At 38.3% G+C, this 26,875-nt stretch overlaps 1 protein-coding gene across 1 annotated transcript in view; it reads right to left on the reverse strand.

The window, feature by feature from the left end:
- Positions 1 to 26,875, reverse strand: part of PLCB4 (phospholipase C, beta 4) — a 290,061-nt gene that overhangs the window by 142,658 nt on the left and 120,528 nt on the right. Inside the window, 1 exon segment of the mRNA XM_014546473.1 lies at positions 3,149 to 3,247. Coding sequence (XP_014401959.1) covers positions 3,149 to 3,232 — 84 coding nt within the window. The 5' untranslated portion in view covers positions 3,233 to 3,247.

Genomic DNA, 26,875 nt, shown 5'->3' on the forward strand with positions numbered 1-26,875 from the left:
CTCTGTGCATGACAGGGGGCAGGGCCCCAACTCCCCAATTGGCCCTGCTCTGAGCCCGACCACGAGCTGTGGGGCAGGCACCTAGGGATTGGGCCTGCCCTCTGCCACCCAGGAGCAGGCCTAAGCCAGCAGGTCGTTATCTCCCGAGGGGTCCCAGACTGTGAGAGGGCACAAGTGGGGCTGAGGGACACCCCCCTCCCCCGCTAGTGCACAAACTTTTGTGCACCGGGCCTCTAGTCCTATATAATAAAAGGCTAATATGCAAATTTACTTAATAGTGGAATGACCAGTTGCTATGATGCGCTCTGACCACCGGAGGGCATACACTCAATGTAGGAGCTGCCCCCTGGTGGTCAGTGCGCTCCCACAGGGGAAGTGCCGCTCAGCCAGAAGCCCTGAGCCAGCCTCTCCCACCTCTGCAGCAGCGCTAAGGATGTCTGACTGCCATCTTAAGCCGTCAGTTGGACATCCCCCGAGGGCTCCTGGACTGTGAAAGTGTGCAGGTCAGGCTGAGGGAACCCCACTGACCCCCGAGTGCACAAATTTCGTGCACTGGGCCTCCAGTGTTGTTATAAAGGGATATATTTACTTTATGAAGTTTACATTTTTTGTTTAAAATCCTAGTAAAATAGCACTTAAGAAAGTTGAAAGCTTAGCTAGATGTATTTAATACTTATTCATGATTTTTTTGCTCCTAGCTTTACCTCAATTTCAGAGGAACCTGGAAAAAAAGCAAATGCCTTTTGAAGAGCAAATAATCAGTATTTTCCAAATGTGAGCGAGTTGTGAAGGATTAATAATCAAAGAAAATCATCACAAGAAATTAAAAAAAAAATGATTCCATGTGACAAACTTCCAGTTCATCAAATGACATTTTGCTTTACCAAAAGAGCACATTTTCCTCTAATATGTTTCTGCTTATCTGATAGCAGTAGAGATGCTCAAGCAGTGATTGTATTTTTACTCTAAAATGACCTGCACTGAGTAACTGGAAGTCACGTAGTATTTTTTAGTTATCCTATAGTTTTCCAGAGCCTAGGAAACTGCCTTAGAAACCGCAAATCTTTGGAGACACTCTAGCAGATTCAGGGAGAGATGTCTCTCACCAGCTCATAATGAAGGGCAATGGACATCATCTTGGTGACACTGGTCCCCAATGCACACCTGGCTTACCTGCGAGAAAGATTTACAGATGCATCTAAGCTAGTCCTTGGCCCTCTTTGCCAAGTTGTGTAAAGTGGATAAAAGCAGTCAACTGCAATAAGCTCACTTTGTATTAGATTTGAACACTAGTTGATACTAATAATTTTTTACTTCAAAAATAAAAGTGTCAGTCAGATGGTTTACCTTAATATTTTGCATCTGTTGAGGTACAGATCCCCACCCGGTCTCAAGGATTACCAAGTCCTCTCACCATTTCAATTATCAAGAAAAATGAACAAGTAAACCAGACTGAGTTGGAATCAATTGTATCTAAAATCCCTTTGAATAGTAGACATCTACAGTGAATTTAGCAGTTGTAGGCATTCTGCTAGTCCCGGGAGAGAGATAAGTAAAACATGGACTTTGACCTCAAGAAAATCAGAATATGGTAGGAGAGACAAAATCATTAAACACAAATGCAGTATTACATGTGCAAGGGGAGGTTAGTAGTAGCACAAAGGAGTTATCCATTCTGATTGAATGTGTCAAGGAAGATATTAAAGAGATGGAGAATTCTCATCTGGGTTCTGAAGGATAAGTAGGAGTTCATTAGTAAAACAAAAAGGAAAAAGTTTATTTCAGAAAGAGAGAGCAGCAAATACAAACCATGTAATAGAATAGTTATTGGGAGAATTGTAAGTGTATTTTTATGGCGAAAGCAGAGAGTGTGTGTAGGAAATTGGTAGGAAATGAAGCTGTATGGAAAGCCTTATATTTCATTCTGACCAGTTTCCTTTATCCTACAATAGAGTTTCATGATAGATATTTTCAAAAGGTTATTCTATAATCACAACTATGAAAAGGGGGAGGGGGGAGAGTAAAGAAAAAATTCCAAAGAATTAACGATGGTTATATCCATGTGATGTAATACTATTTTCTGTTTCTTCCTATACTAGTAGAAGAATGTAATTAGCTGTCCTTTCTGAGAAACAGTAAAGTTTCAGTTATACAAAGAGCTGTCACTCAACATTTTAATTCAATACAAGGAATAGTCCATCCTTTGCCTTCTCAATTGTGTTTACTTACAAAGCAACTGTGGTATAAATATAGAGAGTATTATGAAACACATTTTGGAAAAACCAAGTCAATAAGTACTGAGTCACATCAGCCCACAGACTTTAAGCAAAGGCCTGACAATCTGAACCTCTGGGAGGGCCACCACCTAACTTTCAATTGATTTTGAAAGGAACCAACTCTGACTATAAATAAAGTCTTCAGACGTTTTCCATTTCACTTGACCTTAAAGGCAACACAGTTTCACCACATGCCCTTCTCCAATTCACCTCAGATTCAAGTACAATCTAAGAAAAACAAGGCATTTATAAGGCCAATGAGGCTTCAACTACCTCCTCAACCTTCTGAACAGATGGGTGGTCCCAAGACCCTGCTCTATAAAAAGCCTGCAGCCACTTGCCACCTTGCAGGAACAGTAAGTGGCAGAAGCAGAGGCAGGCAAGGCTTCGGTCCAACTGTTCTACGTAAATGAAACCAGCAGAACAAATGACGAGCACAAAGTCCAATCACTATTACATTTATAACAAATAGAACGTTTTATGTGGAAAGCCTGCCAAAAGCACTTCCTTATGCAAAGACTGTTACTACATGAAAGCCATCTGTAAATCCAAGATAATAATAGCAACAACCTTATAAGGTTGTTGTGAGGAATTAAACAATATACATAAATGTTTTAGAAGGCTGTCTGGCACACAGTGAGTTCTCAATAATTTATAACATCATTATCATCACACCTGGCACATGGCAAGTGCTCAATAAATACAGTATCATTATCATTATTATATCTCATAACTTGCCTCTTTCCAACTATTCCAACTTATAAATCTCAAAGATGCTCTTACTTTGTCAGAGACTATTTACTCAATACTGTAATTAAAATGAAATAATTATAAGAATGATTTGGTAGGAAAGATTAATAACCCCTCTTTACCTCTTCATATCTGTCAAAAATTGCTCCTTCTTGCATAAAGGAAGGAACTTCCTTCTGCCAGTTAAATTCATAAGGTTTGGCCATGATTATATTCAAGACCTAAAAATAAAAAAAGAATATCTCATTAGTATACAAATTGAAAAACAAGTGAAGATCAAAGGTTAATCACTTTATATTTGTATGTTTGCAAAGCTTTCCTTCATACATGTGGAATAAGCCCATAACTTGTCTTTGTTCTTTCTTCTTCCCTACATCTGACCCAATTTCTCTTCTCTTTGTCTCTAAACCTGGATAAATAATATCATTAAGAAATACCAGAGTTGCCTGGCCAGCATGGCTCAGCAGTTGAGCGTAGAACTATGAACCAGGAGGTCACGGTTCGATTCCCAGTCAGGGCACATGTCCAGGTTTCTGGCTCGATCCCCAGTGGGAGGCATACAGGAGGCAGCATGATTGATGGTTCCCTCTCATCATTGATGTTTCTCTCTCTCTCTCTCCTTCTCTCTTCCTCTCTGAAATCAATAAAAATACATTTTAAAAAAAGGAAGAAAGAAATACCGGAGGTAACCATTTGGGAAGCTTCCCCTCTCTCTTCAGATCCTATAAAATAATAAGGTCACATTATCAGATGGCACCAGATAAGAGAAAAGAACCACACACCTGAACCTATATGTAGGATAGGGCTGCTGCAAAGCCTACACTAGACCCTGAAGGTGCCTGCATGGGCAGGAGGAGTCCACAGGATGATGGAGCACAGAATCAGGTGGGAGTGGCTGGAATTTTCTGCTGCCCTTGGTAAAGCCTCTCTCACTTCTTCCTCACTTGGGCCACTCAGGAACCAATAGAATGTCTGCTGTCTAGAAAAGATTGAGATGACTTTGAAAGAGAGCACAGGCATGGTTCAGGGTGGCTGCCTGCACCTAGAAAAGCTGGGTGTTCCTTTTATCCACCTTTCTGAGCACCATGCACTGTGGTGTACATTCAATAGCTGCAAGCAGGACATTTTAAATATAAAGGTGAGCACCCACCAAGAAGCGTCAAATACTTAAGCAATGCCAAAGACACAGGGCATACACACCAAAAACAGTTAGCAGAAGAACTTACCCAAGGAAACAGAGTTAACAGGACAAATAGCTTTGGCATAAGTATGGTTGATATCCTCTGAGGGAGGAGAGAGTACATTCTGTTCCCAAAACATAATTAACTATAACTTTTAGAAATTAAAAAAAAAGATGGTTGAGTTCAAACTTTTAATAGAGTTATAAAGAATTTTTAATGTAAAACTTTTTAAAGAATTATAAAGAATTTTTAAAATATGAATTATAAAGAGAATGAAGTTAAGTCAAAGAATTCTCAAGAAATGCAACACAAAAAGAAATAGGAAGCATGGCTGAAAAATGTAGAGAAATGGAAAATGGAAACAGAAGGTTTAACAACCATATATTTTTATATCTGTATCTCTATCTCTATCTATTCTTTCCTCTTTGTACCCCAGCTACCCCATACACATATAACAATCCCAAAATCCAATCATGATTAGGTCATAAAGGAAATGTCAGTATTTTTCAAAAGGCAGAAATTACAATCACCATACTTATTGACCCATATTAGGCAAACTTATAAATTAATGACAGTAAGTGCATAAAGTATGTACATATAGATAAAAACATAAACTTATACACATACTTCTAAATAATTCTTAAATTCAGCAGACTAATTCAATACTAATTAGCAGACTAATTATTAAATTCAAAGCAACAATTACTTAGTATAAACTTCCTAGAAACAAATGATGGGAACATTGTACATCAAAACCTAGATATGTAGCATGAAACCAAAACATAGTAAAAGAATGATCAGTACAAATGAATTGTTTTCAGAATTATTTTTATATTTAAAAAATTGGCAAGTATTGGGAGAAAGTGAGATAGAGAGAGATGGGGGGAGAAGGATGATAATAAGGAAGCATACATACAATATTCACAGTGAAATGTGGGATGGAGTTACAAAGAGGAAAAGGTGAAAACAGTATGAGAATACTATGCATAACTTTAATCAAAATATTTGAAAACCTAAATAATGTGGAAGGTTTACAAAATTTAAAGAAAAAAAATGGCTCAGAAAATGAGCAGAATACTTAAACAGACCACAGACCTAGGAATCAATTGAAAAAAATAATAAAATATTAGGCCCATACATTTTACAGGCAAGTTTTATCAAATTTTCAAGGAAAAGGTAAATCCTGTGTGCCTACACTTTTTCCAGGACATAAAAACAAGTAAAGCTAGTACCCCTCTCATTCCGCAAGCCCCATAATCAGATCCCAACAACGACACCCCAAGGGGGTTCATAAGAAACACACCAACCCTAGAGTTCATTATCACTTACAGAGAAAAAAATTCTAGCGAAAACATGAACAAATCTATTCCAGAGAGTTGTCAAAAGAATAATGTGAAATGCTTCAACACTGAAAAGAAATTGATGTGACTCACTTCCTAAAGAGCTTAAGGAGAAAAATCTAGTGTATACATATCCTGGCACACACTACAAGGTAAGGTACCTGAATGTGAAAGGTCTCTAACACATACCATTAAGTGAGAACAGGAAGCCACAGAATGATATGAAACATGAACAGTGTGATACCATTTACTTAAAAACACAGCTATAGAATGCTATGAACACTTTAATACCATTTATGTAAACACAAACACACAAGACAAACGTTTATATTTCTCCAGGTATATACATATACATATAAGTAAATTATTTAAAAGTTTGGAAAGAACCTTCCCAATTTATGACCTGCTTAATTTGGGGGAGGAAATAAGGATTGGGGCTGGAAATCAAGGCGTATTTACAGATATCTTCTGTGCTGAAGATTTTTATTATGGGAATATATTCTTGCATTATATGTGCTTGTGCACATAAAAATGCAAATTTCAAAAAGGAAAAAAAAGTTGAAGTCATATAGATAGGTGGATGCAAACAATGTAGAGCAGATGAAGAATATATTAGGTCATGTTTCATGGTAGCTTTCTCACAATAGCCACCATTGCTGTTTGAGAAGGAATTTCTCCATTACTCATTATTAACCAGGCTAAAAACTGGGGAAAGCATAAAAGACAGTCTAACCAGGCCAGCTAAGACGGTAAGCAGCCCTCCATTAATCAGCACTGAAGCCTTCCAGGCACAGCCAAGAAGATGGGCCAGAATGCAGAGAGTGGGAGAAGGGGCAGGTGCTTTTCCCCAGTCCATCATGTGAGATTCATCCATGTCTCTCTCTCTCCCATAATGACTATAACTGGGTCTCTCTTCCTGTCTTTCTGTCCCTCTGTTCCTCTCAGTTTGTTTTTCTTTGTGTCCTTCCATTTCATTTCTCAGTGTCTGTCTAAGAATCTCTCTCTCTCCCTCTCTCTCTCTCTCTCTCTCTCTCTCTCTCTCTCTCCACCCAAGGCAACTTAGAAGCAAGCTTTTAATGTAAAGATGTGCATTTGTGACTTCTATGGCATAAAACAGATCTACAGATGAAAACAGAACTGCAAGACTCTCTCCGGCTGTCATGGATGTGTTGTTCAGAATTAACCAACTGCAGGCATCCAAGTGTGAACAGATGAAAAAAGACAGATGATAGAAACAATGTGGTGGCCTCCCTGGTTGACCAGACTGTGGAGAAGAGTGGGCGAAACACCTCTCTTCTGCAGACCTTTGTGTGTTCTCACTCCTGCCAACTGTGCCTTTCAATATTTCTGTTTGCTTTTATGTTAAAGGGAATAGCAAGCAACAAGACACTTCTGATATAAAAAAAAAGGTCAGATCAAAAATGAAAATGAAGAGAAAACTTATATCGACTTGCACCATCTTTCACTGGTATAACTCTGGGTTCCCCAGGATCCTTTCAGTGAAAGAACACATCAGTCCTCAGTGTGTGATGTTTCTCAGACTTCACTACTATCCTTACTACTAATATAATCATCTCTACCTTGAGTACCAATTTCACTATAATGGTCTCATTATGTGAAGGATTTGGTGGGGGCTAACGGGGAAAGGAGATACTTTTGACCTTAATCTCTAAAGGCACTTGCACTGGAGGCAGGTGCTCTTTTTTTTGGCTTACCTTCTCAGAGTTTCTGGGGCTCTGAACAGGTATGAGGCATTTTTGCAAAATGACATTGGAGTATCCTGCATTTTTCCAGCTACAGAATGGGAGCTGTTCCTTAAAGTGTCTGTGAAATACTTCTTAGGACCGGTCCTCAGGGGCAGCAGTTGGGTTATTTGATATAGATGGTACAACTATGACTGAACAGACTAGAAAAGGCTGACCCAGCCAACTGTGTTTAGCAGCAGTTTGAGCCAGGTAATTGATTTTTAAATGGGAACAAATAAAGGTACATGTTGTAGTCCAACAGATTCCAGAGAAAGTTAAAGGGAGAGTTACTTCTTTTAAAAGGCATAAAGGAGGGAACTGGTCACTCTATAAATACATCATTTTGCAATTATCTCAAAGCCCCACCCACAGCTAACTAATACAAAAGCATTATTACTGGGCCAGGCCAAAGGTTCCTCTTCCCAAATTCTCTGGCTTGCCTTCTAAGGCCTCACTTACAAGATACTTCAAGGTTCATTTGCCTCCTCCACCTTCTAGAAGAACACCACCTCCCCATATACAGACCACAAGAAAGGGCCCTCCTTCTTCAGGAACACGGGAAGTAAAGGAGGATTTACACAAAGAAGGGACGTGTAACTAGGTGCCCTGTACAGAGCAAACACCTCTAACAGCTACTGGAAGCAGGCCAGTGCACTTTTCAATAGTCTTATTGTTTTTAAATTCTTATGCAACTGGAACGGATTAGCTATGGCACTGGCTGCAGAGGAAAATCCCTGGACTGTGGAGCTTGGCAAGGAGGGGATCATACAGGAGGGGGGTCCTGGGAGGTCTTGTTTTACAGCATTGGCAAAACCCTCCTTCTAAAGAAGATGACAAGAAACTGAAGCAGTTAGTAGGAGGACAACAAGGGAGCTCAGGTAGGCTGTTGGGAACCAAATATGCACACCATCCATAAAAAAGGCCTTCCTTGCATCCGTTCAGTTGGCATGAACCAAGGAAGAACAGCTCTCTGCCTGTTGGCCTACTGTGCCATGCACCTTTCAATCTTCTGGGTAGTCTCTAAGATTTACCACACCACCTATCCCAGATATGCTGGTTCAATTATGGAGTCAACTCTGCCTTCCTAGGCCAGCTGGATCAATCTTTGGCAAAGAATGTTGTGTTTCTGGACATGTGTCTCATGTTTTGGTAGAGAACTGACAGAGGGAAGTCCATGAAGTCAGGTATATTTAAGATCCTGAGTAAGATAGATTGAATGATGGCCCCCAAAAGATACCCATATCCGGATCTCTGAGTATTACCTAATATGGCAAAAAAGAAATTTGGAGATGTGATTAATGGCTATCATCAACAAATCAACAAATGACAAGTGCAGGTGGGGATGCAGAGAAAAAGGAACGCTCGTACACTGCTGGCGGGAATGCAGGCTGGTGCAGGCACTGTGGAGAACAGTATGGAGTTTCCTCAAAAAACTAAAAATGGATCTCCCATTTGACCCACTTCTAGCAATATATCCCAAGAAGCTAGAAACACCAATCAGAAAGGATATATGCACCCCTATGTTCACAGCAGCACAATTTACAATAGCTAAGATTTGGAAACAGCCTAAGTGCGCATCAGCAGATGAGTCCATTAAAATACTGATACATTTACACAATGGAATACTAGGCTGCTGTAAAAAGGAACTCCTACCATTTGCAACAGCATGGATGGACCTGGAGAGCATTATGCTAAGCAAAATAAGTCAGTTGGAGAAAGATAAATATCACATGATCTCACTCATTTGTGGAATATAATGAACGACATAAACTGATGAACAAAAACAGATCCAGAGACAGAGAAGTATCGATCAGACGGTCAAACCTCAGAGGGAAGGCAGGGGAGGATGGGGGTACGAGGGAGAGATCAACCAAAGGACTTGTATGCATGCATATAAGCATAACCAATGGACACAGACACCAGGGGTTGAGGGCATGAGTGGGGGTGGGGGGTAGATGGGGGGATAAGGACACATGCAATACTTTAATCAATAAAGAAAATTTAAAAAAAGAGTTTTGAGATGCAGAGGTTATCTTGGATCATCCTCGTGGGCCCTAAATGCAATCTCATGTGTCCTTTAAAAAGGGAGACAGAGGATGATTTGACACAGACAGAAGTGGAACAGGCAATGTGACCACTAAGGAAAGATTGGAGTGATGCGGCCACCTGAAGCTGGAAGAGGCAAAGACTGGATTCTTCCATTCAGCATGGAGGGAGGATGGCCCTGCAGACACCTTGATTTCAGAGTTTTGGTCTCTAGAACTGAGAGCAAATACATTTCTGTTGTTTTCAGCTACTACTTTATGGCATTTTTTTTTATAGCTGCCCAGGGAAATGAAGACATTGGTCCTATTGAAGCTGGACATCTTCCTAAAAGGCCCAGCAAGTTACAAGATCAATCTGAAAAGGTGCAGGCACAGCATTGAAGGGATGGGCATCCAACATACATTTTTTTTTCAATTGAATCAAAGAAAGACAGAGTATTACCTAATTTTCTTTAGGTACAGAATAGAATGTCATCTAGAAATGAATTCTGATAACTCCTGTCCTATTCCAAAGCCCCTCTGAAGAGTAAAGATATTTCTATAGTATATCATCCCCCAGGATCCAGATGTCTTTTAACGGTTTTGTCCCTCAGCAATGAATACAAACTTTAAATAAACTTTGCAGCTTCCCCAAGCCAACAAAGGCATTCTCCACTTTCTGTTTCTATTTGTGAAGAAATGAGTTTGTTTACAAAAGCATTTGCTTCCACTTGATAACATATAACATTCAAGTAATAGATTTATACATTTTCTTAAGAGTATCTTTTATCTTTTACTTTCAACCTCATGAGAAAAACAGTTGCATAAAGAATTAATCCCTTCCCTATCCAACCATACAAATCCCGTTAAACCAAATAACCCAGGACCTCGTATGACCCCACGATGAGAACAACCAAGGTTGTTTTTCAGAACAGTGTTGAGATAAAAATTTCCACTGACGAAAAGTCAATTAGTTGACTCTATCAAGCAGATTTCAATGTCTTGCTCTTCAATCTTTAAATAAGATATCCTTATATTTCTAAAAAAACAGGTGGACAGCTAGATCAGATCATCCAGAGCTTTTAAATAAATGGCTTTACTTCAAGCAAAAATCTAATTTGACACTGATCTATTGCGCCATTAATGACAGTTTTTCCCATTTGCTAAAAATACCTCCATTTTCATCAAGCTATTAAATAACCTTTTCAAAAAATATATAAAAGGTTCAAGATGAAGAAAATGATAATAGGCAATGCTACTGAGGGTGGGGCAAGGGCATTTTTGTATAGTTTGGTAGAAAATAATTTTTTAATACATTCCCATAGCCTTGAAATGTTCACACTTTTTGATCTAGTTATTTCTACTTGTAGGATTTATCCTAAATAAATGCATAGAAAATCTATGTAGTACAAAGATACTCACTGTTATGCTATCTATAGCAGAAAAATTATTGTCCTAATATGAGCATCACTAAGCAATTGATTAAATATGCTATAGTATTTAAATATTCTGTGCCCATTAAAAATAATGCTTTCAATGAATAGTTATTTGTTGAACAACAGAAAATTTAGAAGTGTTTTTAAAAATATTCACAACTCTTGTGAAGCAAATGCTCTGAACATATTATTAAGCAAGTAAAACATTATATGCAAGAATGATCCAAATTTTTCTGTTATATACACATTTCTTATACACATATGTATGCACACATACACACATACATTTTTTAACAGGGGGAAAAGACTAGCAAAACATATACCAAAATATAAGCAATAGTCAATTATATCTCACTAACAGAATTTTAGGTGATTTTTATTTTCTTTAATACTTCCTGTATTTTAAAAGATTCATAGTAATTTTAATTTTTATATTCAAGAAAAATGTCTCTAAAGTAAAGAGATGACATTAAAAATCTTATTTTATTTTTCTTTGCATAAGTCAATTTTTAAATAATGTCCATATTTTCCACTACAATTCCTGGCAAGAATATGCAGCAGGAAGAGACTAATAAAGCTATAAACCGTTCCCCTTTTCCTTTCAAGATTTAAAATCTTGACTGCACCTCGGGAGCCTTCACACACACCAGTTACGGCTGATTCTTAGAAAGGAGTTACTTCATAACACTGACTGGAACTTTGGTATTAACTCTGAAACTTCTCCTATACTTATATTTGGGGAATAAACAGATTTAGGTGATGCGGGAGTTAGTTTTTTATGAGTTCTGAATTACAAAAAAATCCTAAGGCCTTTGGCATGACAAATCTATTAAATGTATCCTAAATGTACAATAAGTATATTTATTTATCAATACAGCACCTCCTGATTTAAAACAATTTCCTGGCATTTTTTAAAAACACAAACTGAATAGGAATAACATGAAAACAGCAAACATCTCATCTTTGTCTCTCTCCATCTCAACAGTCATCATAATTAGGAGGCAAATGTAACTTAAAAGTACAAAATTACAAAATAGATGAGTGAAGTTATTAATGTGAACTGACTTCATTAGAATCTGATGAGGTATGCTGTTTCCCAAGAAAAGAACTGATTTGTTTCAAAAGATTGTTCAGATGTTGGTTGTTTGTCTTCAGCAATTGCCTTGGGAATGGCACCTAAATTTATACGCCAGCTCTCCAACATCCTCTTGAACACATCAAATGGCTGACATTGTATTAAAAGTAGTTGTTGATGGCCCTGGCTGGGTGGCTCAGTTTGTTGGAACATCCTTCTGCACACCTAAAGGTCATGGGTTTGATTCCCAGTCAGGGCATATACCTAGGTTGGGGATTCGATCCTTGGACAGGGCTGTTGTAGGAGGCAACCCATCTCTCTCTCTCTCTCTCTCTCTCTCTCCCCCTCTGTCTCTCTTTGTCTCTCTAAAATCAATAAACATATCCTCAGGTGAGGTTAAACAAATAGTTGTCTGTGATTGGGTTTTTCTGACCTGATAATTCTTCGCAGAGACCCAGGTTTAGGGAGCCACACTGGTGGACAGAGGTTGAGAGCAGCAGGGGCCTGTTTCTCTCCCCATGAGGCCTTTTGAGGTGTCTTTCTTATTCCGAAATGTTCAGTAAGTCCCTGGCTTAATAGTATTTTGATCTTTCATAAATAGAAAATACATTTGCACATTCACTACTTTTAGAGTAGTGAATGACAGACTGCTAAAAAGAAATTTGTATGTGATCGAATGCAAGGTAAATCAGTGTTTAGAATATGAAAATATATAGTGTGTGTGATAGAAACCTGGAGAAATATATAATTTAACTGGGCTTTTCTCTGGCTTCATGTAATAACAAACCTTTTTTTGTAAGCTATTTTTTACTTATTATAAAATTCTGCAAAGTAAAGGCATCTTATTTCTTTTATGCCTCTCAAATAAAGTACTTGTTTGCACTGACGAAGGGGGCACACCAAACAGCAGAAGGTATTTATTACTACTGAGTATGTAAGATACACAGTTAACTTCAACAGCCCTGAGAAACACAACGGTCCCGGAAAATAAGACAATTAGGCAAACCTGGAATACTTATATACAAAGGAGTGGATTTTTTCTTTCCAGCAAAAGTAGAAGAATTTGCCACTGTTGTCAAGACCAGAACTAACAGAATATATGGGGAATGTGTGCAGTTTACCATAAACAGAAACAATTCTTCCTGAGTAGTAGGCATTAGCCCTACACAATAAGGTTTGGAAGAGTTCAGTCCTTCTCACTCCCACAATAGGATTCTGGTAAGGTCTGGGGAAATAGAAAACAAAATGGCAATGGGACGTATTAAGTGCATACTATTTTCAGTGGAGCTCATAAATAGATTATACAAAGAACTGTCTCTTCTCTCTTGGACATTGTTTCACAGTGTTCTTAATTGTGTGGCTAAGACAGAAGTCTATGGCTTTGTTGCTGGAGAGCCCGGGGTTCCAGGGTGGGGACTATTAGAATGGGGTTTGCTTCTTTACTGGCATACCCTTTGAACTATTGAGGATAAAATCTGGATAGCCAATGTGGGGACTCAAGCCAGGAGCACAGGGGAAAGACCAGAGAAAATTTAGGCCCCATGGACATGATCAACGGTTCTCAAAGTGTGGTACCCAGACAGCAAACATCATCTGGAAACTTATTAAAAATGCAAAAAATCTCAGGCCCTACCTAGATCTTTGAATCAGAAAATCTGGAGTGGGGCCCAGAGAACTACGGTGTATCCAGCTGGCCAGGTGATTCTGATGTCAGCTAAAGTTTGAAAAAAAAACACAACTCCTTGGATCAAGTCTTCATCAAAATGAAAAAGCCAAAACAACACAAAACAAAAAGAAGAAGGAAAAAGGGTCTTTTGATCTTCAACTATAGCCCAGGCCAGTTCACCAGGGAAAGCGAATTGCAAGTCAGTTGGGACTAAACCTCAGGTAAGTAATAAAGACAGTCCATTTGTCTAGAATTAGCATTTTTCTCAGGGAGGCCTTGGGAAATCAAGGATATGGAGATTCTGGGTCCTGGAACTTGCTTTCCAACCAAGACTAAGAGTAGACATTGAGGACATAAAGCAGATTGGTAATTTCCTTAACCATTTCTTTCAAGCCCTATCCTCAAGGGTTAAGTCTGAAGAAACCAGGTAAGGGTGACAGGCAACTTGAAGAATGTAAACAAAGGGTGACATAACCAAACACTCAGTCAACACAACATCTATTTAATCTACAATGTAGACATTGCAGTCACCTAACAAGAAACTTTAAGCACTTCCTTCTTTTGAACCAAACCTTTAAGGTCCCTGATAACTACAAGCCATGGGTGCTAATATTTCTCCTAAGAACTCAGAAGAGATTGGGTAAATAAAGACCAACAAACTTAGTCTTTAAGCAGCTGCCATTTACAAAAGGGCCACGGAAAAAGATCATGTTAAAAAAAATGAAGGTTCTAGAAGAAACATGCCTTTGGCTACATTGAAAAACAGCAGCAGCTCAAAAGACACTCAAAAAATATCCCTTCCATTTACATTCTACTCTCTGGATTTGTCATCAGACTTGACTCATTGCCCCAAATAACAGTGAGCATTTTGCATATTTACCTTTCCTTCTTATTCCTGAACCTCTCTTTTAAATGTGGTTACTTCTGGCTATCCTGTTGGTATCAGCAAGAGAAACTGGGTAGATATCGCTCCTGTGTTTTCACTGGAGCATCCTGTACTTCCTCATTGTAGAACATACCATTCTGCATTGTAAACAGTTGCTTATCTGTATCTTTACTACAGGAGGAACTCTGAGAAGGCCAGCCTCCTTGGTTATTATAGGGTCTATGATACAGTGGGCACTCAGTAAACAATGAATGAATGATAGCATGAATGAATGAGTGAATGAATATTTTATTGTATGGAGGAGCTCTCAATCAAGCCTAAAACAACCAAGGACAATAAACTCTTCAGCAGTTACCAAAATGCACATATGGGTAGCATTTTTTGTGTGTGTACCGCTCTCCCCTCCAGGATGTTGAAAGCTGTTCCCAGCTCAGACCCTGCTGCCTGCTTCCTGGTGCCTGGCTGGAACCCAGTCTATGAAACAAGTTTCCACTCTTCACTGGGTTCTGCAGCCCAGTGGGGCCTATGAATAACTTCTTGGCTGTACATCCCACCCCGCTCTGCTATGCCCAGCCTTTAGCTCAGATCTCTGACCACTGATTCAGAACTGTGAAGACTGGTACATGGGTCCTGAGTTGGGGCCACACGCTAGACACGGGGTGTGTGGTTTTCATATCCAAAGAGATGGCCTATTTTTTTAAATACATTTTTATTGATTTTAGAAAGAAGAAGAAAGAAGGGGAGAGAGACAGAAACAACAATGATGAGAGAGAATCATTGATCAGCTGTCTCCTGTATGCCCCACACTGGGGACTGAGCCCGAAACCTTGGCACGTGTCCTGACCTGGAATTAAACCATGACCTCCTGGTTCATGGGTCAATGCTCAACCACTGAGTGACACCAGTGGGGTGAGATGGCCTCTTTAAAGAAGACTCCCTGGGCTACTCATAAGGTCCTCCTCTTTTATATGCCCAGTCTCCCATACTTTGCCCTTTTTTTGCCCTTGGACTGGCTCTCCCACAATTATCAGGCAAAATATCATCAACACGAATCATAAATGTCAAGAGAGAATGCTCTCTTTAGAGGCCTGATTTTGCCTTAATTATATTAATATTTCAAAGGGAAGATTTTTATTTTATCTTTGCTTGAATAATCTATCTGATGTTGCCTCAGGCATGCGTATGGAATAAGTCTGAGGAATGCAAGATGTGACTTCAGAAAACAGGGAAACTGCTTTGGACTAGGAGCAGGCACAAATTCAAGGGCTTGAAGAATTCTCTATTTTAAAAACTACTTTCTTATTAAAATAAACATACATAGACAATGGGCTCTTAAATTTAATCAAGATTCCTGATATTTAAACATTCTCCAAGCAATTTTATAAACAGGTCTCTGCTATTATTATACAGGAGTCACAAGATGAGGATAAAGTGTAAGACCATGCATGGATACTGGAACTGAGTCCAAACCTTAAAAGGAGAAAACAATTTTTTTTTTTTTTAGATTTTAAGCTAAGAGGTATCCAAAGTTAACAGCTTTTATATGTTCACACACACAAGAGTACCATACGACCGATAATAACCTGTGGTCGAAGAGATGTAGCTTAACTAAACCTCAAATCTCACACACGTTCAATTACCTCTTCACCTATATGTTCAAAATGTTTCACTTCCATTCTTCAAAAGCTTAAAGGGAGGAGAGAAATGGAACTAATAAAATAGAGATAGTGAGAAAAAATTACATGGAATTTAAGGTTTTAGGAGGTTGATCTTATTTTTTACTAGAGGCCCAATGCAGGAAATTCATGCAAGGGGCTCAGCCCTCGCAGCTGCAGCGGCTTGCCTTGGCCCTCAAAGCCCCGGCTTTGTCTGGAAAGTGGTCTGGAAGGACGTCTGGTCGTGTAAGGGGTTCAGCCCTCGCAGCTGCAGCGGCTTGCCTTTGCCCTCGAAGCCCTGGCTTTGTCTGGAAAGTGGTCTGGAAGGACGTCTGGTCTAATTAGCATATTCTGCTTTTATTATTATAGATATTCATGCAAATTCGTTTTTTGTTTGTTGTTTTTCTAAATATATTTTTATTGAATTTATTGGGGTTGCATTGGTTAATAAAATTATATAGGTTTTCAAGTGTACAGTTCTACAATACATTATCTGTATATTGTATTGTGGTTTAAGCAAATCCTTTTTTAAAAAAACAACCCTTTTTTTCTGCTTTGTTTTTTTTAGTATGCAAAAAAATACAATTAGTTTAAAAAAAAAAGCAAAATCCTTCATCTCGATTTATTTGTAAAAGAAGTGTTAACTTGCCATTTTTTTGTTTTATTTTTCCAGGTGTAGCATCATATAATTAACCGTTATTTCCAATGAGGCAGAAAACTTCCTGCATGCATTGGTTTATGTAAGTGTGAGCGCACATAAAAACTAGGTGTACATATTAGAATATGTGCTGTCTTTGGCTCAGTCAGACTGACCAGCAGGAGACTAAACATTTCATCTGTTTCACCGTCATTCCCCTAAGAAATACTATCACCAATGTTCAGACAATTTGAAATAGGTCTTCTAATGTGACATTAGAAAACTGAATTCGAATGATCCAAATTTTATGGTTCTATAAGTAGTATGGCCACACCTTAAAAAATGGGTCTGACTTTAATTATATATTACATCTGTTCCTCAATTAATATTAAATTAATATGACCTGTACAGCCTGCTGGAATGGAAACAGCGGGGCAATCAGAGATGGATGACCTGGATTCCAGGCCCAGCTCTGTTCCAACTACTTGTGTGACCTTCAGGAAGCCCCTTAAGCTCTTGGAGGCTTAGTTTCCTTGTCTGTAAAAACTGGAGGTTGGAACAGTCATTTTTCTAATCCCTTCCAGCTCCGATCAGTTTGATTAAACATTATTTAAGCTCCAAATAAACATAGATGTTATTTAAGAACCATATGTATCCTTCCTGAAATGTGTTTTACCTCCTAAAATGAAATCCACCTTCAGTGGGCTCCAAGTAAGATGAAAAACAATGCAGTACTATTGTGCATTGAAGAGCAAATGACAGGGTAATGACACAGTGACATTTCTAGGACAGATCTCCAGCATCAAAGCAGACTTTCAAGATGCCAAACGCTTGCCCAATTCTGGTAAGGTCAACAGCCTTCAAATAATTGTTCCTTTCATACAAAGTGTGTGTTTACTGGATTATTTTAAAATGTGTTTGCTTCTATAGACACTGAAAAACATCCCTCACTCTAATAAGGCCCAGAGGCGATGGGAAGGATATCAGAGGTCAGAGAAGTCGGATGTGAAGTGGTTCCCAAGAGCCAGTCGGATTTTACTTTAGCAAATGTCTCTAACTTTTAATTCAAGCTACATCACAAGGGTGGGAAAAAGAGCAAAACGGAACTTCTTGAACTAAGTTCCCCGGCCCTTTGTTAGACGAGCTTTTGGTTCCCTCAAGTATTGACACTAATAAGCAAAGTTACTGAAAACTGTTTTGGGTCCTTGCATCTGCAATCAATTATTTTGTTTCTTACAGGGTAAAGTTTGACGCATTCTAAAATGCTACAAGATTGGAGGCAAGTTTCAAAGACACCAGAGAGAAGTCAACAGCCTGACCTGGAGACTAGCACGATGACATTCTCATTAGGCCAGAGAAGCAGGACTTCCTGCGGTAACGAAAAATAAGTGGTTGCTATCACCACTCGGCAGTAAATGCAGATGTCCGGGGCTATTTACCACTGACCCACCAAGCTTCCCACAGCTCTCACAATAAAAGCACCCAACCTCTATGTAATGGCTTACATGTCCCCAAGTATTTTCACACACTCTAAGTTACAAATCATACTCCAGCTGCAAAATGTGAAAAGCAGACCCTCTCAAATTATGGTAGAACTAGAACTTAAACCTTTTGACTTTAAATTTTCACAGTGTGACCTTGGTTCTCATGATGAAAATTCCTTAAATTCAGTAAAAGACTTTGAAGATATTGCCTCTCACCAAGATGAGGGAAAGTTGTCTTTTCCTAGGATTGTCTTGAAGCTGCTTTAAAGAGAAGGAGTTAAACCAAACATAAGGATTGTCTCCATAAAGGAGATGCCTCTATTACTATCACTATCTAAGTGCCTACTTCAAACTCTCCTGAGGACAGACATCCTTGCTCCCTCAGCTTCAAATTCAGAAAATATTTTATATTATCCAAAAAAAAAAAAAAAGAATTTCAAGGTTTATTTATTTCTTTAAAATGCTATCCTAAAAGAAATTTCCTATTAAGAAGATCACTGTGTCTTTAATTTTTAGCTTTGTTTTTTTAAAGTATTTTCAATGTGATAGAGGAAACTTAGTTTTATCAAAACATCAGGATGTAGCCAATTGGTCCAGGACATTAGTTGGCCCACCATGCTATTTTGGAACATCTGTGGTGGGCATTTCAACAAAATTAATGTGGTTGCCTATATTTAACTTTGATGAAATCACAAGTGTGAGTAAGCCATTATATATATATATTTTTATTTTTGTTCTTCCCTAATTGAAACTAATCCCCAAGGTAAAATGGGAAAGAAAATAGGATTCAATTATGATCACTGCTTGAATGATAAGTTAAATTGGGTTTTGTGAACAAAACATCTCATAAAGTTTAAAAGAGAGAAAGGATTATAATTAAGATATATTTTGACCACCTATGTCATACCATCCCATGGGCCAATTATCTTTAAATGACAAACGCCAGCTTTGCTCAATAGTATCATTTCTTAACTACTGATTCACTGTTAATGTCTTAAAATATGGAATCTGTCTCAAATATTCTGTCCAAAATGATTTTTTGAGTAGCTGGACATTTTAGTCTTCAAACTCAATGTTCTTTTCTTATTCCTGATCTTTCCTAACCTCTTTAGAGTTTAACTCCTACCTTCACCCTATACTCTATTGATCCTCTTTCCAAATGCGTCTGTTTCTCCCCTTTTGTTATCCATCCTGTTTGTTCTTGGCAGTCTCCTAGTGTGGCAATCCTGTGGTATCACCACGTTCTCTCTTCTCCAGAACCCCACTCCTCACCTCCACTGCTGCCCCTTCTAGCACTTCAGATGTCCAAATACACCCTGAGCTGAGCTCACTGATACAAAACGACTGCCTGGAAGAATGGGTCAAAGTATTAAGATTCATATCAAAGTGATCAAGACAAAGATTTTCACAGAGGTTAAAAAATAAACACAACAAAAAACCAGAGGACAACAAGCCTTGATTTTTATATGAAAAACATTTGAACTTCTGATGAACTGCAACCATCATGAGCTAATGGTGAAGAGGTAGTTGTTTAAACCTTAACCAACTTAAACAATTTAATGCAGTCTTGGGGGGGGGGGGCATCTATCAAAGGATTTAACCATCTCAGCAAACTAGTTTAGATCCCATCATTGCTTTAAAATATTTTGTACACCTTTGTGACACAATTTTAAGAAAGCATATTTATGAAATAGAAAGCTGGTAAAGAAAGTAACATCATTTAAGCAAAAATTAAAAGAAGTTTCCTAGGATTTCAGAGTTAATCTGAGCTCTTCCTGTAACTGGGTGGGAACAGAGGCCAAATCTCAGCAAACTAGTTTAGATCCCATCATTGCTTTAAAATATTTTGTACACCTTTGTGACACAATTTTAAGAAAGCATATTTATGAAATAGAAAGCTGGTAAAGAAAGTAACATCATTTAAGCAAAAATTAAAAGAAGTTTCCTAGGATTTCAGAGTTAATCTGAGCTCTTCCTGTAACTGGGTGGGAACAGAGGCCAAGAACTGGTGAACTGGGCACAGTTCACAACCCAATTGGTGGAGCTGTGACTGAACCATAACCTTGAACTACCTGTCCAATACCCATCCCATCTCCATTCTCACTCATGGCATGCATTGAACATCACTCACATAGAAGAAATGATACAGACATTCTGAGTTCATTCAGAGGAAAAACCATGCAAGAAAAATTAGTGGTCTTTGGGGTATAGCTTTTAAATCAACACAAACAAAACAATAACTTACTTTACAATGAAAATTATAATTTTTAAATTTCAGAGCCGATGCTTCTAGTCACTTAAGTATTTAGATGGTCTATTCTTAGAGGTTATAAAGGCATTGTTGCCCTGGATGAGATGGTATAGTAAATGCTCTTCTAATGTCTTTTCAGAAAATAAAGCTGGGTTAGTCCATCTCTAGGGAGGACCTAACAGCCTGTTTCCAAAATCTTCTTACCCAAAGAAGTCTAAACACTCTTTCAACTTCAAGTATGCAGTGACATGGGTTTTGATATTTATTTGGTATAAGGTTATTGATTAAAATTCAATTGATAAACAGATGCAGAGTGATTGATTGCTTGGGGAATGCCTACCCAATTTTGCCTTGGCAAATAGTCTTGGAGCTAATAAAAAGCATAACTTTCTAATCCTTAAACAGACTTCATTTTGTCTTTGATTTGTGTACTTGAAAGAGATAAGCCAGCAAGGAGACCACAAGAGGCAGTTTAGAAAACAATGATTCACACTAACTACAATTAAGACTTTTTTCCACCCTAAACTAGAATCGACAAAAAATATTATGAAGTCAATTTTTATGGGCTTCAGAGTTTGGTCATTTGGGGTCATCTATATGCCAGGCTCTGGGAACCAAAGAATTTCAGTTTCAGGATACCAGCCAACATTTTAATTTGGGGAAGTTGAAGTCTGTTTGTCAAACATTCATCACTTTAATTTTATAAACTAGATACAGAATCCTCGTTCAACAGCTGTCAGAACCATTGCATACAACTTTGCCACTAAACAGCTGCTATGTGCCACCCACAAATGGTATTTTTAATCTTAAATACTTGAAACTTATGGGTGAAACTTCCTATACTAACTTCTTTTAACAGCATGGAGACTAATAGAGTTATCAAGTCAGCAGGCACCTCAGCAGCAGTTAAACGACACTGTGCAAAGGGAAAACATGTTTTGAAAACTGTGTCTGTTCCTTAGTTTAAGTTATGGAAATTACTGTTGTTTGGCTTAAGGGAAAGAAAAACACCAGAGATCTGGAGAAATGAGAGATAAGATAAAACTATGAAATGCAGATAAATCACACATTCTTTCATTCAAGAAAGTTCCCATCACTTCTGCAGTTTATATCACAAAGTAATTTTATTAAGGTTTTATGGAAAGGTCACTGTTGCATTTCTGTAATATTAAAATCTATCTTAGCATACAGAAATCCCCCATGAGCCTGAGATATTAGTTCAAGACTAAGTTTATGAAGGTTTTGGCAAGACTCAATATTAACTTTCTCCAAACATTACAACCGTTTTTAAATCAGATAAGCAGCGGGATATAAAACTGTGGCTCATAAAAATACAATCAGGAAAATGGCATCATTGCATATTAGTTCTTAGAGATTAACTTTAAATATACTTTAAAATTGTGAGGCAGCTTATCAAATCAGTTCATTCTGTGGGCCCTTTCATTTCACAAAGGAATCAGACAGAAACATGGTTAGGGTCTGTGTAGCCTGTATGGAAGTAAATTGATATCTTGAAAACAATTTCTAGTTCAAGTGCCAATGACAACTTTAGTTATCTTCACAATCCCTTCTGTCTCCTAATTCCTTCATCTATGAGTTGAGTGATGATCAAGCAGAAAACCGTATGGTATGTCTGTACCTGAGATCGCTGAGTCACCCATCTTAAATTTTCTAACTCACGTATTCCAGGAAAAGTGTAAAGTTTACCTGATATAATCAGGTAGCAGAAACCTGTTATTTTGCAATGTGTCACATGACTGCCATGTTTTGTTTGCTTTTTAAATTAAATGTTCACTAATAACAAACATGTTGGAAAATTTCACCTGGTGGGTGAAAAGCACAACTTGAAGTTTATAGGGCACCCACAGTCTCACCACACCCCTATAAATAGAGTCATTCTTTCACTCACAGACTAGAGACCTAGCAAGAGATGGAAGATGTGGCTCTGCCCACAACCCTTGTGTCCAGGAAGATGCCATGGAAACCTTCCTAGTGGTATAACCACGTAGATCCCAGGAGATGGAAGGATGCTGATGGCTCCTGAAAATTACCTCCCACGGGACCTGGGCCCTCCTTCCCTTATTCTGTTCTCTGCAGTTTTTAATAATTGATTAGGATTCTCTCTCCATGATTTGATGACTCATGATGACCTCCTTGGCATGGTCTTAAAAACTTTAACTCCCACTTAATTTTGTGGTTGTGTTTTACCCTAGATGTAGTGGCTCAAGGTACATTCCTAGTTCTCTGCAAAGTAGTATATTACGTCCCAAAGCATAAAGAACTGGCATTTCCTCTGGGCCTCGTGGAGTAAAATGCTGGTTCTCAAGCGTTCTTAGGTAATGAACACAAAGGCGTTAAGCCTCAGGGTTGGATGCTAAGAATACAAAACCAGAAGCTAAGTCTTCCCTAACCGCCACCTCCCAAATTTAACTCAGTTTCCCCCACCAGAGCCATAGCAGTCTCCTCACATGCCAGACAAGGATTCATTTCTATCACAAAGTGGGAAGGTTCTTGGGTAGGGGCATACCCCAAATGCATTTATAGGCTAATTATATGTTTACCCTACTTGATGACTGATAAGCCCAACTGTAGGCATCTAAAAAAAAAAACAGAACACTAAGCTTTAGGCTAATTTGAAATATTCATCAACACACACATCTACACAGGATACCTTACGATTATGTAAGACACGTGGACACAGTCTAGTGGACAAAAGTATGCTCAGAGTGGAAAGGACTAATTTCAAGATCTGTTTCAACCAATTACTATAAAACCAGAGAACCCCAGAAATTATATTTCAAGGAGTTTCCCCATCTAAAAATGGACACACCTATAATATATTTGAAGGAGGCTCTCAAGGTTGAAGGTTTGTTCCATTTCACAATAGACTCTGATGTTATTAGCAGCTGCTGAACATTCTAACCTCAGCTAACCTCTAGATGTCCTATGAATTCTGTAATAGGAGGAATGCATTATGCAAAAGAGGGCAAGGAACAGGCTTTACTTACTGAGGGCCACAGCAAGTCAAAATGCTAATTCAATATTTCCTCTGACTGAACAATGCACATAACAGCCCAATATTAGTCACGTAAAACCAATAACTCAGCTATAACCAAATTATCTTGGAAGTAAATGAATGTCCTCATAAAAATGCTGGTTTGGCTTGGCTAAAATAATGCTATTATGAATTGACTACAACTATATTTCTAAAACCCTAAAAATTTCTATATTTTTTACACTTACTACAATATCTTACCTTTGTAATATGTTTAAAAAAATATATCTACCAAACAAATACAGAAAGTTTTTTGCATTTGATGGTTTTCTTTATGGAAAATGAATTTGTGAAAAAGAAAATATACTTGTGCAGTTGCTTTTCCATGCAGGAAAATCAATGCTCACCCCTCTGCATTGCCCCATGGCCTATGACATCAAAGCCACTTTAAGTTACACAACTGCTTATTTATTACAGTTAACTGGGTTTTCCCAAAGCTCCTAGATAGCAAAGCTATCTAGACTTGATATAAAAATCGATATTTTTGAAAACATAAGTTATAATAAAAGCAACACATAAATATGGCACTTGTTTTTAAAAGGATTATATCTAGTAAACTATCAGCGAAAACTATATACTCTATTTTTCTTAGTTCTATTTCTCTATTTCTGATGGAAGAAGGTATTTCTACACATGTCCAAATATCACAATGTGTATTTTTATAGATAGTAATGATTTGCTAAAACAAAGTCTATCTTGGAAGTAGATTTTTCATAGGAGGGAACAAAGTGAGAAACCCGTTTAATGTTGGAGGAGAGGGAAAAGAAAGATCATAAGCCAGAGACAGATTTCTTCCCTCTCCCATCTCTCTCCCTAACTCCATCTAATTCTTGCTGCCACTGATACTTTTTTCCTTTACTTACATGACTTCCCATCTCTCTCAGCCAGTCTATGCAATGCACTCTAAGGCCCTAGATCAGGGGTCCTCAAACTTTTTAAACAGGGGGCCAGTTCACTGTCCCTGAGACCGGTGGAGGGCCGGACTATAGTTTAAAAAAAACTATGAACAAATTCCTATGCACACTGCACATATCTTATTTTGAAGTAAAAACACAAAACTGGAACAAATACAATATTTGTATTTGCATGTGGCCCGCGGGCCGTAGTTTGAGGACCCCTGCGATGATCTAAACATGAACCTCGCTCCTCCCATCTCCTAGTCCTTTCCCATGCTTGCTAGACTCCAACCACATGGACTTTCCTTCTGTTTCTCACAGAGGCCATTCATAATTCTGCCTCAGGGCTTTTGCATATGCCAGCCTCCTATTTTGTACTGCTCTTCCCTAAACTTCTTCATGTCTTTCTACCTGTAGATCACTGTTCACATCACCACATCTGAGAGGACCCTTTGGGCCACTCATTACAAAATAGATACCACCACCACTAGCACAGGCATCTCTCTCCTAGCTGCTGTTCTATTTTTCTACTTAAAACACATCAATATCTGATATCTAATATCTTATACATTTTGTTTATATTCATTTTCTATATCCCTCCACAGCCTAGTAGTGTTTTTTCTGCTTTGTCTCTGTCATATAAAACATGTGTGACACAAAGTTGTGTAGAATGAATGAATGCCTCATCATTCTTCTCGCTTGTCTGCAATGATGAATCCATACATGCCAGTGGTCTGATGTGTTGGTGACTCATGATAAAGAACAATTAAACAGAACATTCACATTTACAATACAAAGGGGATGAACTAAGAACCAAGTGGTAAATTAGCCTTCTCCTTCTTCCCCAATAGATTAGCTATTAGTTATTTCATTTGCTAGACTGGACACTATGTAGATAGAATTCAGTAGTGAATAAGGCACAGGGCCCACACTAAAGGAGTCAAATCCTGCATGCAGAGCAGAAGAGCATGAAAATAATTCAACACAGCTGTATAATATTTTACAGGAGAGATGAAATGTGACCTGCAATGTCTGAGAGGTTGGAAGACTGTAGATGATCAGCAGTCAACAGTCAAGCCACCATTTTCTACAAAAAATATAAACCACTTCACACAATCTTCCCTCCTCCCTCACATCCTTATCTATTAGAAGACCAGTCTCTGGCCATGAAAAGGCTGAAGATGGAAATTCATGGTGTCTTTGAATAAGACTAACTCTCAAAGGCCCAAATGGATTTTCTTAAAGACTATATAAGTGAGCTATAACTCTGTTATCTGAGACAAATGTATAATAGCTAATGAACAGAAATCTTCACCTTTTATCCTCCTTTGTGTCCTTCCTTGATGGGGTCCATATGACTAGTTCTAGCCAATGATCTCTGACTAAATAGGAGTTTCAGCCCAGAAATATGTTCATATGCTGAAACATATGCTGCTCCTTGTCCAGGCACCTCAGACTATTTGCTAAAATGGCTACAAAGCCTTCCCCTCCCTATATCATGCCCCTTTGCAATGTGACCCTACAGCTTCTCCACAGAGATGGAGAGACAATTTCCACATGGATCTTGAATCTGATCTGGCATGTGACTTGCTTTGAAGTCATGTGTCCAAATCAGATGCAGGAGAAAGACTTGAACACTGGGACTTTCTTTCTTTGCTTCTCTTTGGAACCCTGAGGCCACCATGTCAAAAAGGCTGGGAAAGCCTGATGAAAGATGACAGGCCACTCAGAGAGAAGCTTCTAAGACAGTCATTCTGGCTGAGGCCCCAAATACATGCCTTAAAGCCATCCTAGATCACCCAGTCCTCACCATACCTGGTTAGTAAAACCATCCATCCAGAATACAGAACTGTGAGAAATAAAACACAATTTTTTTAATCCATAAAAATTTGGGGTTGTTTGTTACACAGCAAAAACTAACTGATACACCAACTAAAGTAAGGAGGACTGGGATGAGAGTTTTCTATATGGCCCTGGTGAGTAAGTGGGCATTCTGATTGTTATGTAAATGATACTATTCAGGAGGATTAAGGAGATCCAGGGAAGAGTAAAGGAAACCCAGAAAATAAAAAATAATAAGGGAGCAATTAGAAACTAGCAAAGCAATCCATGGTGTGAGTATGGGAATATATTGAAAGCAAGGCCTTTAAAACTGTAATATCACTTTTCTTGATGCTGCTAATTATCATAAACACACATCTGTCCATTTGACTGTGAGCAACCTGACAGAGAAAGGCTTATTTCTTATTTGTCTTTGAATCTCCCCCACTTACTTCTCCAAACCCTCTGCCCAGTAGAGACTGGTATTTTAATAGGTGATCAGAGAAATTTTGATGAAGGTGTGAATAACAGGATGAGAAAATAAATGATTTGATGATTATGCCAGTGATAACAAAGTTGTGTCTACACTTTATTACATATCCCTTTTGATGTCAGGCTTTGCTTTCTTCAAAATTATTCTTATTTATGGCTCCTATTCTGCTTTGAGGAATAAGTAAAGACAAGGTTATGTGATAGA

This window comes from Myotis brandtii, unplaced genomic scaffold (assembly GCF_000412655.1).
Source record: "Myotis brandtii unplaced genomic scaffold, ASM41265v1 scaffold45, whole genome shotgun sequence".
Taxonomy (NCBI): domain Eukaryota; kingdom Metazoa; phylum Chordata; class Mammalia; order Chiroptera; family Vespertilionidae; genus Myotis; species Myotis brandtii.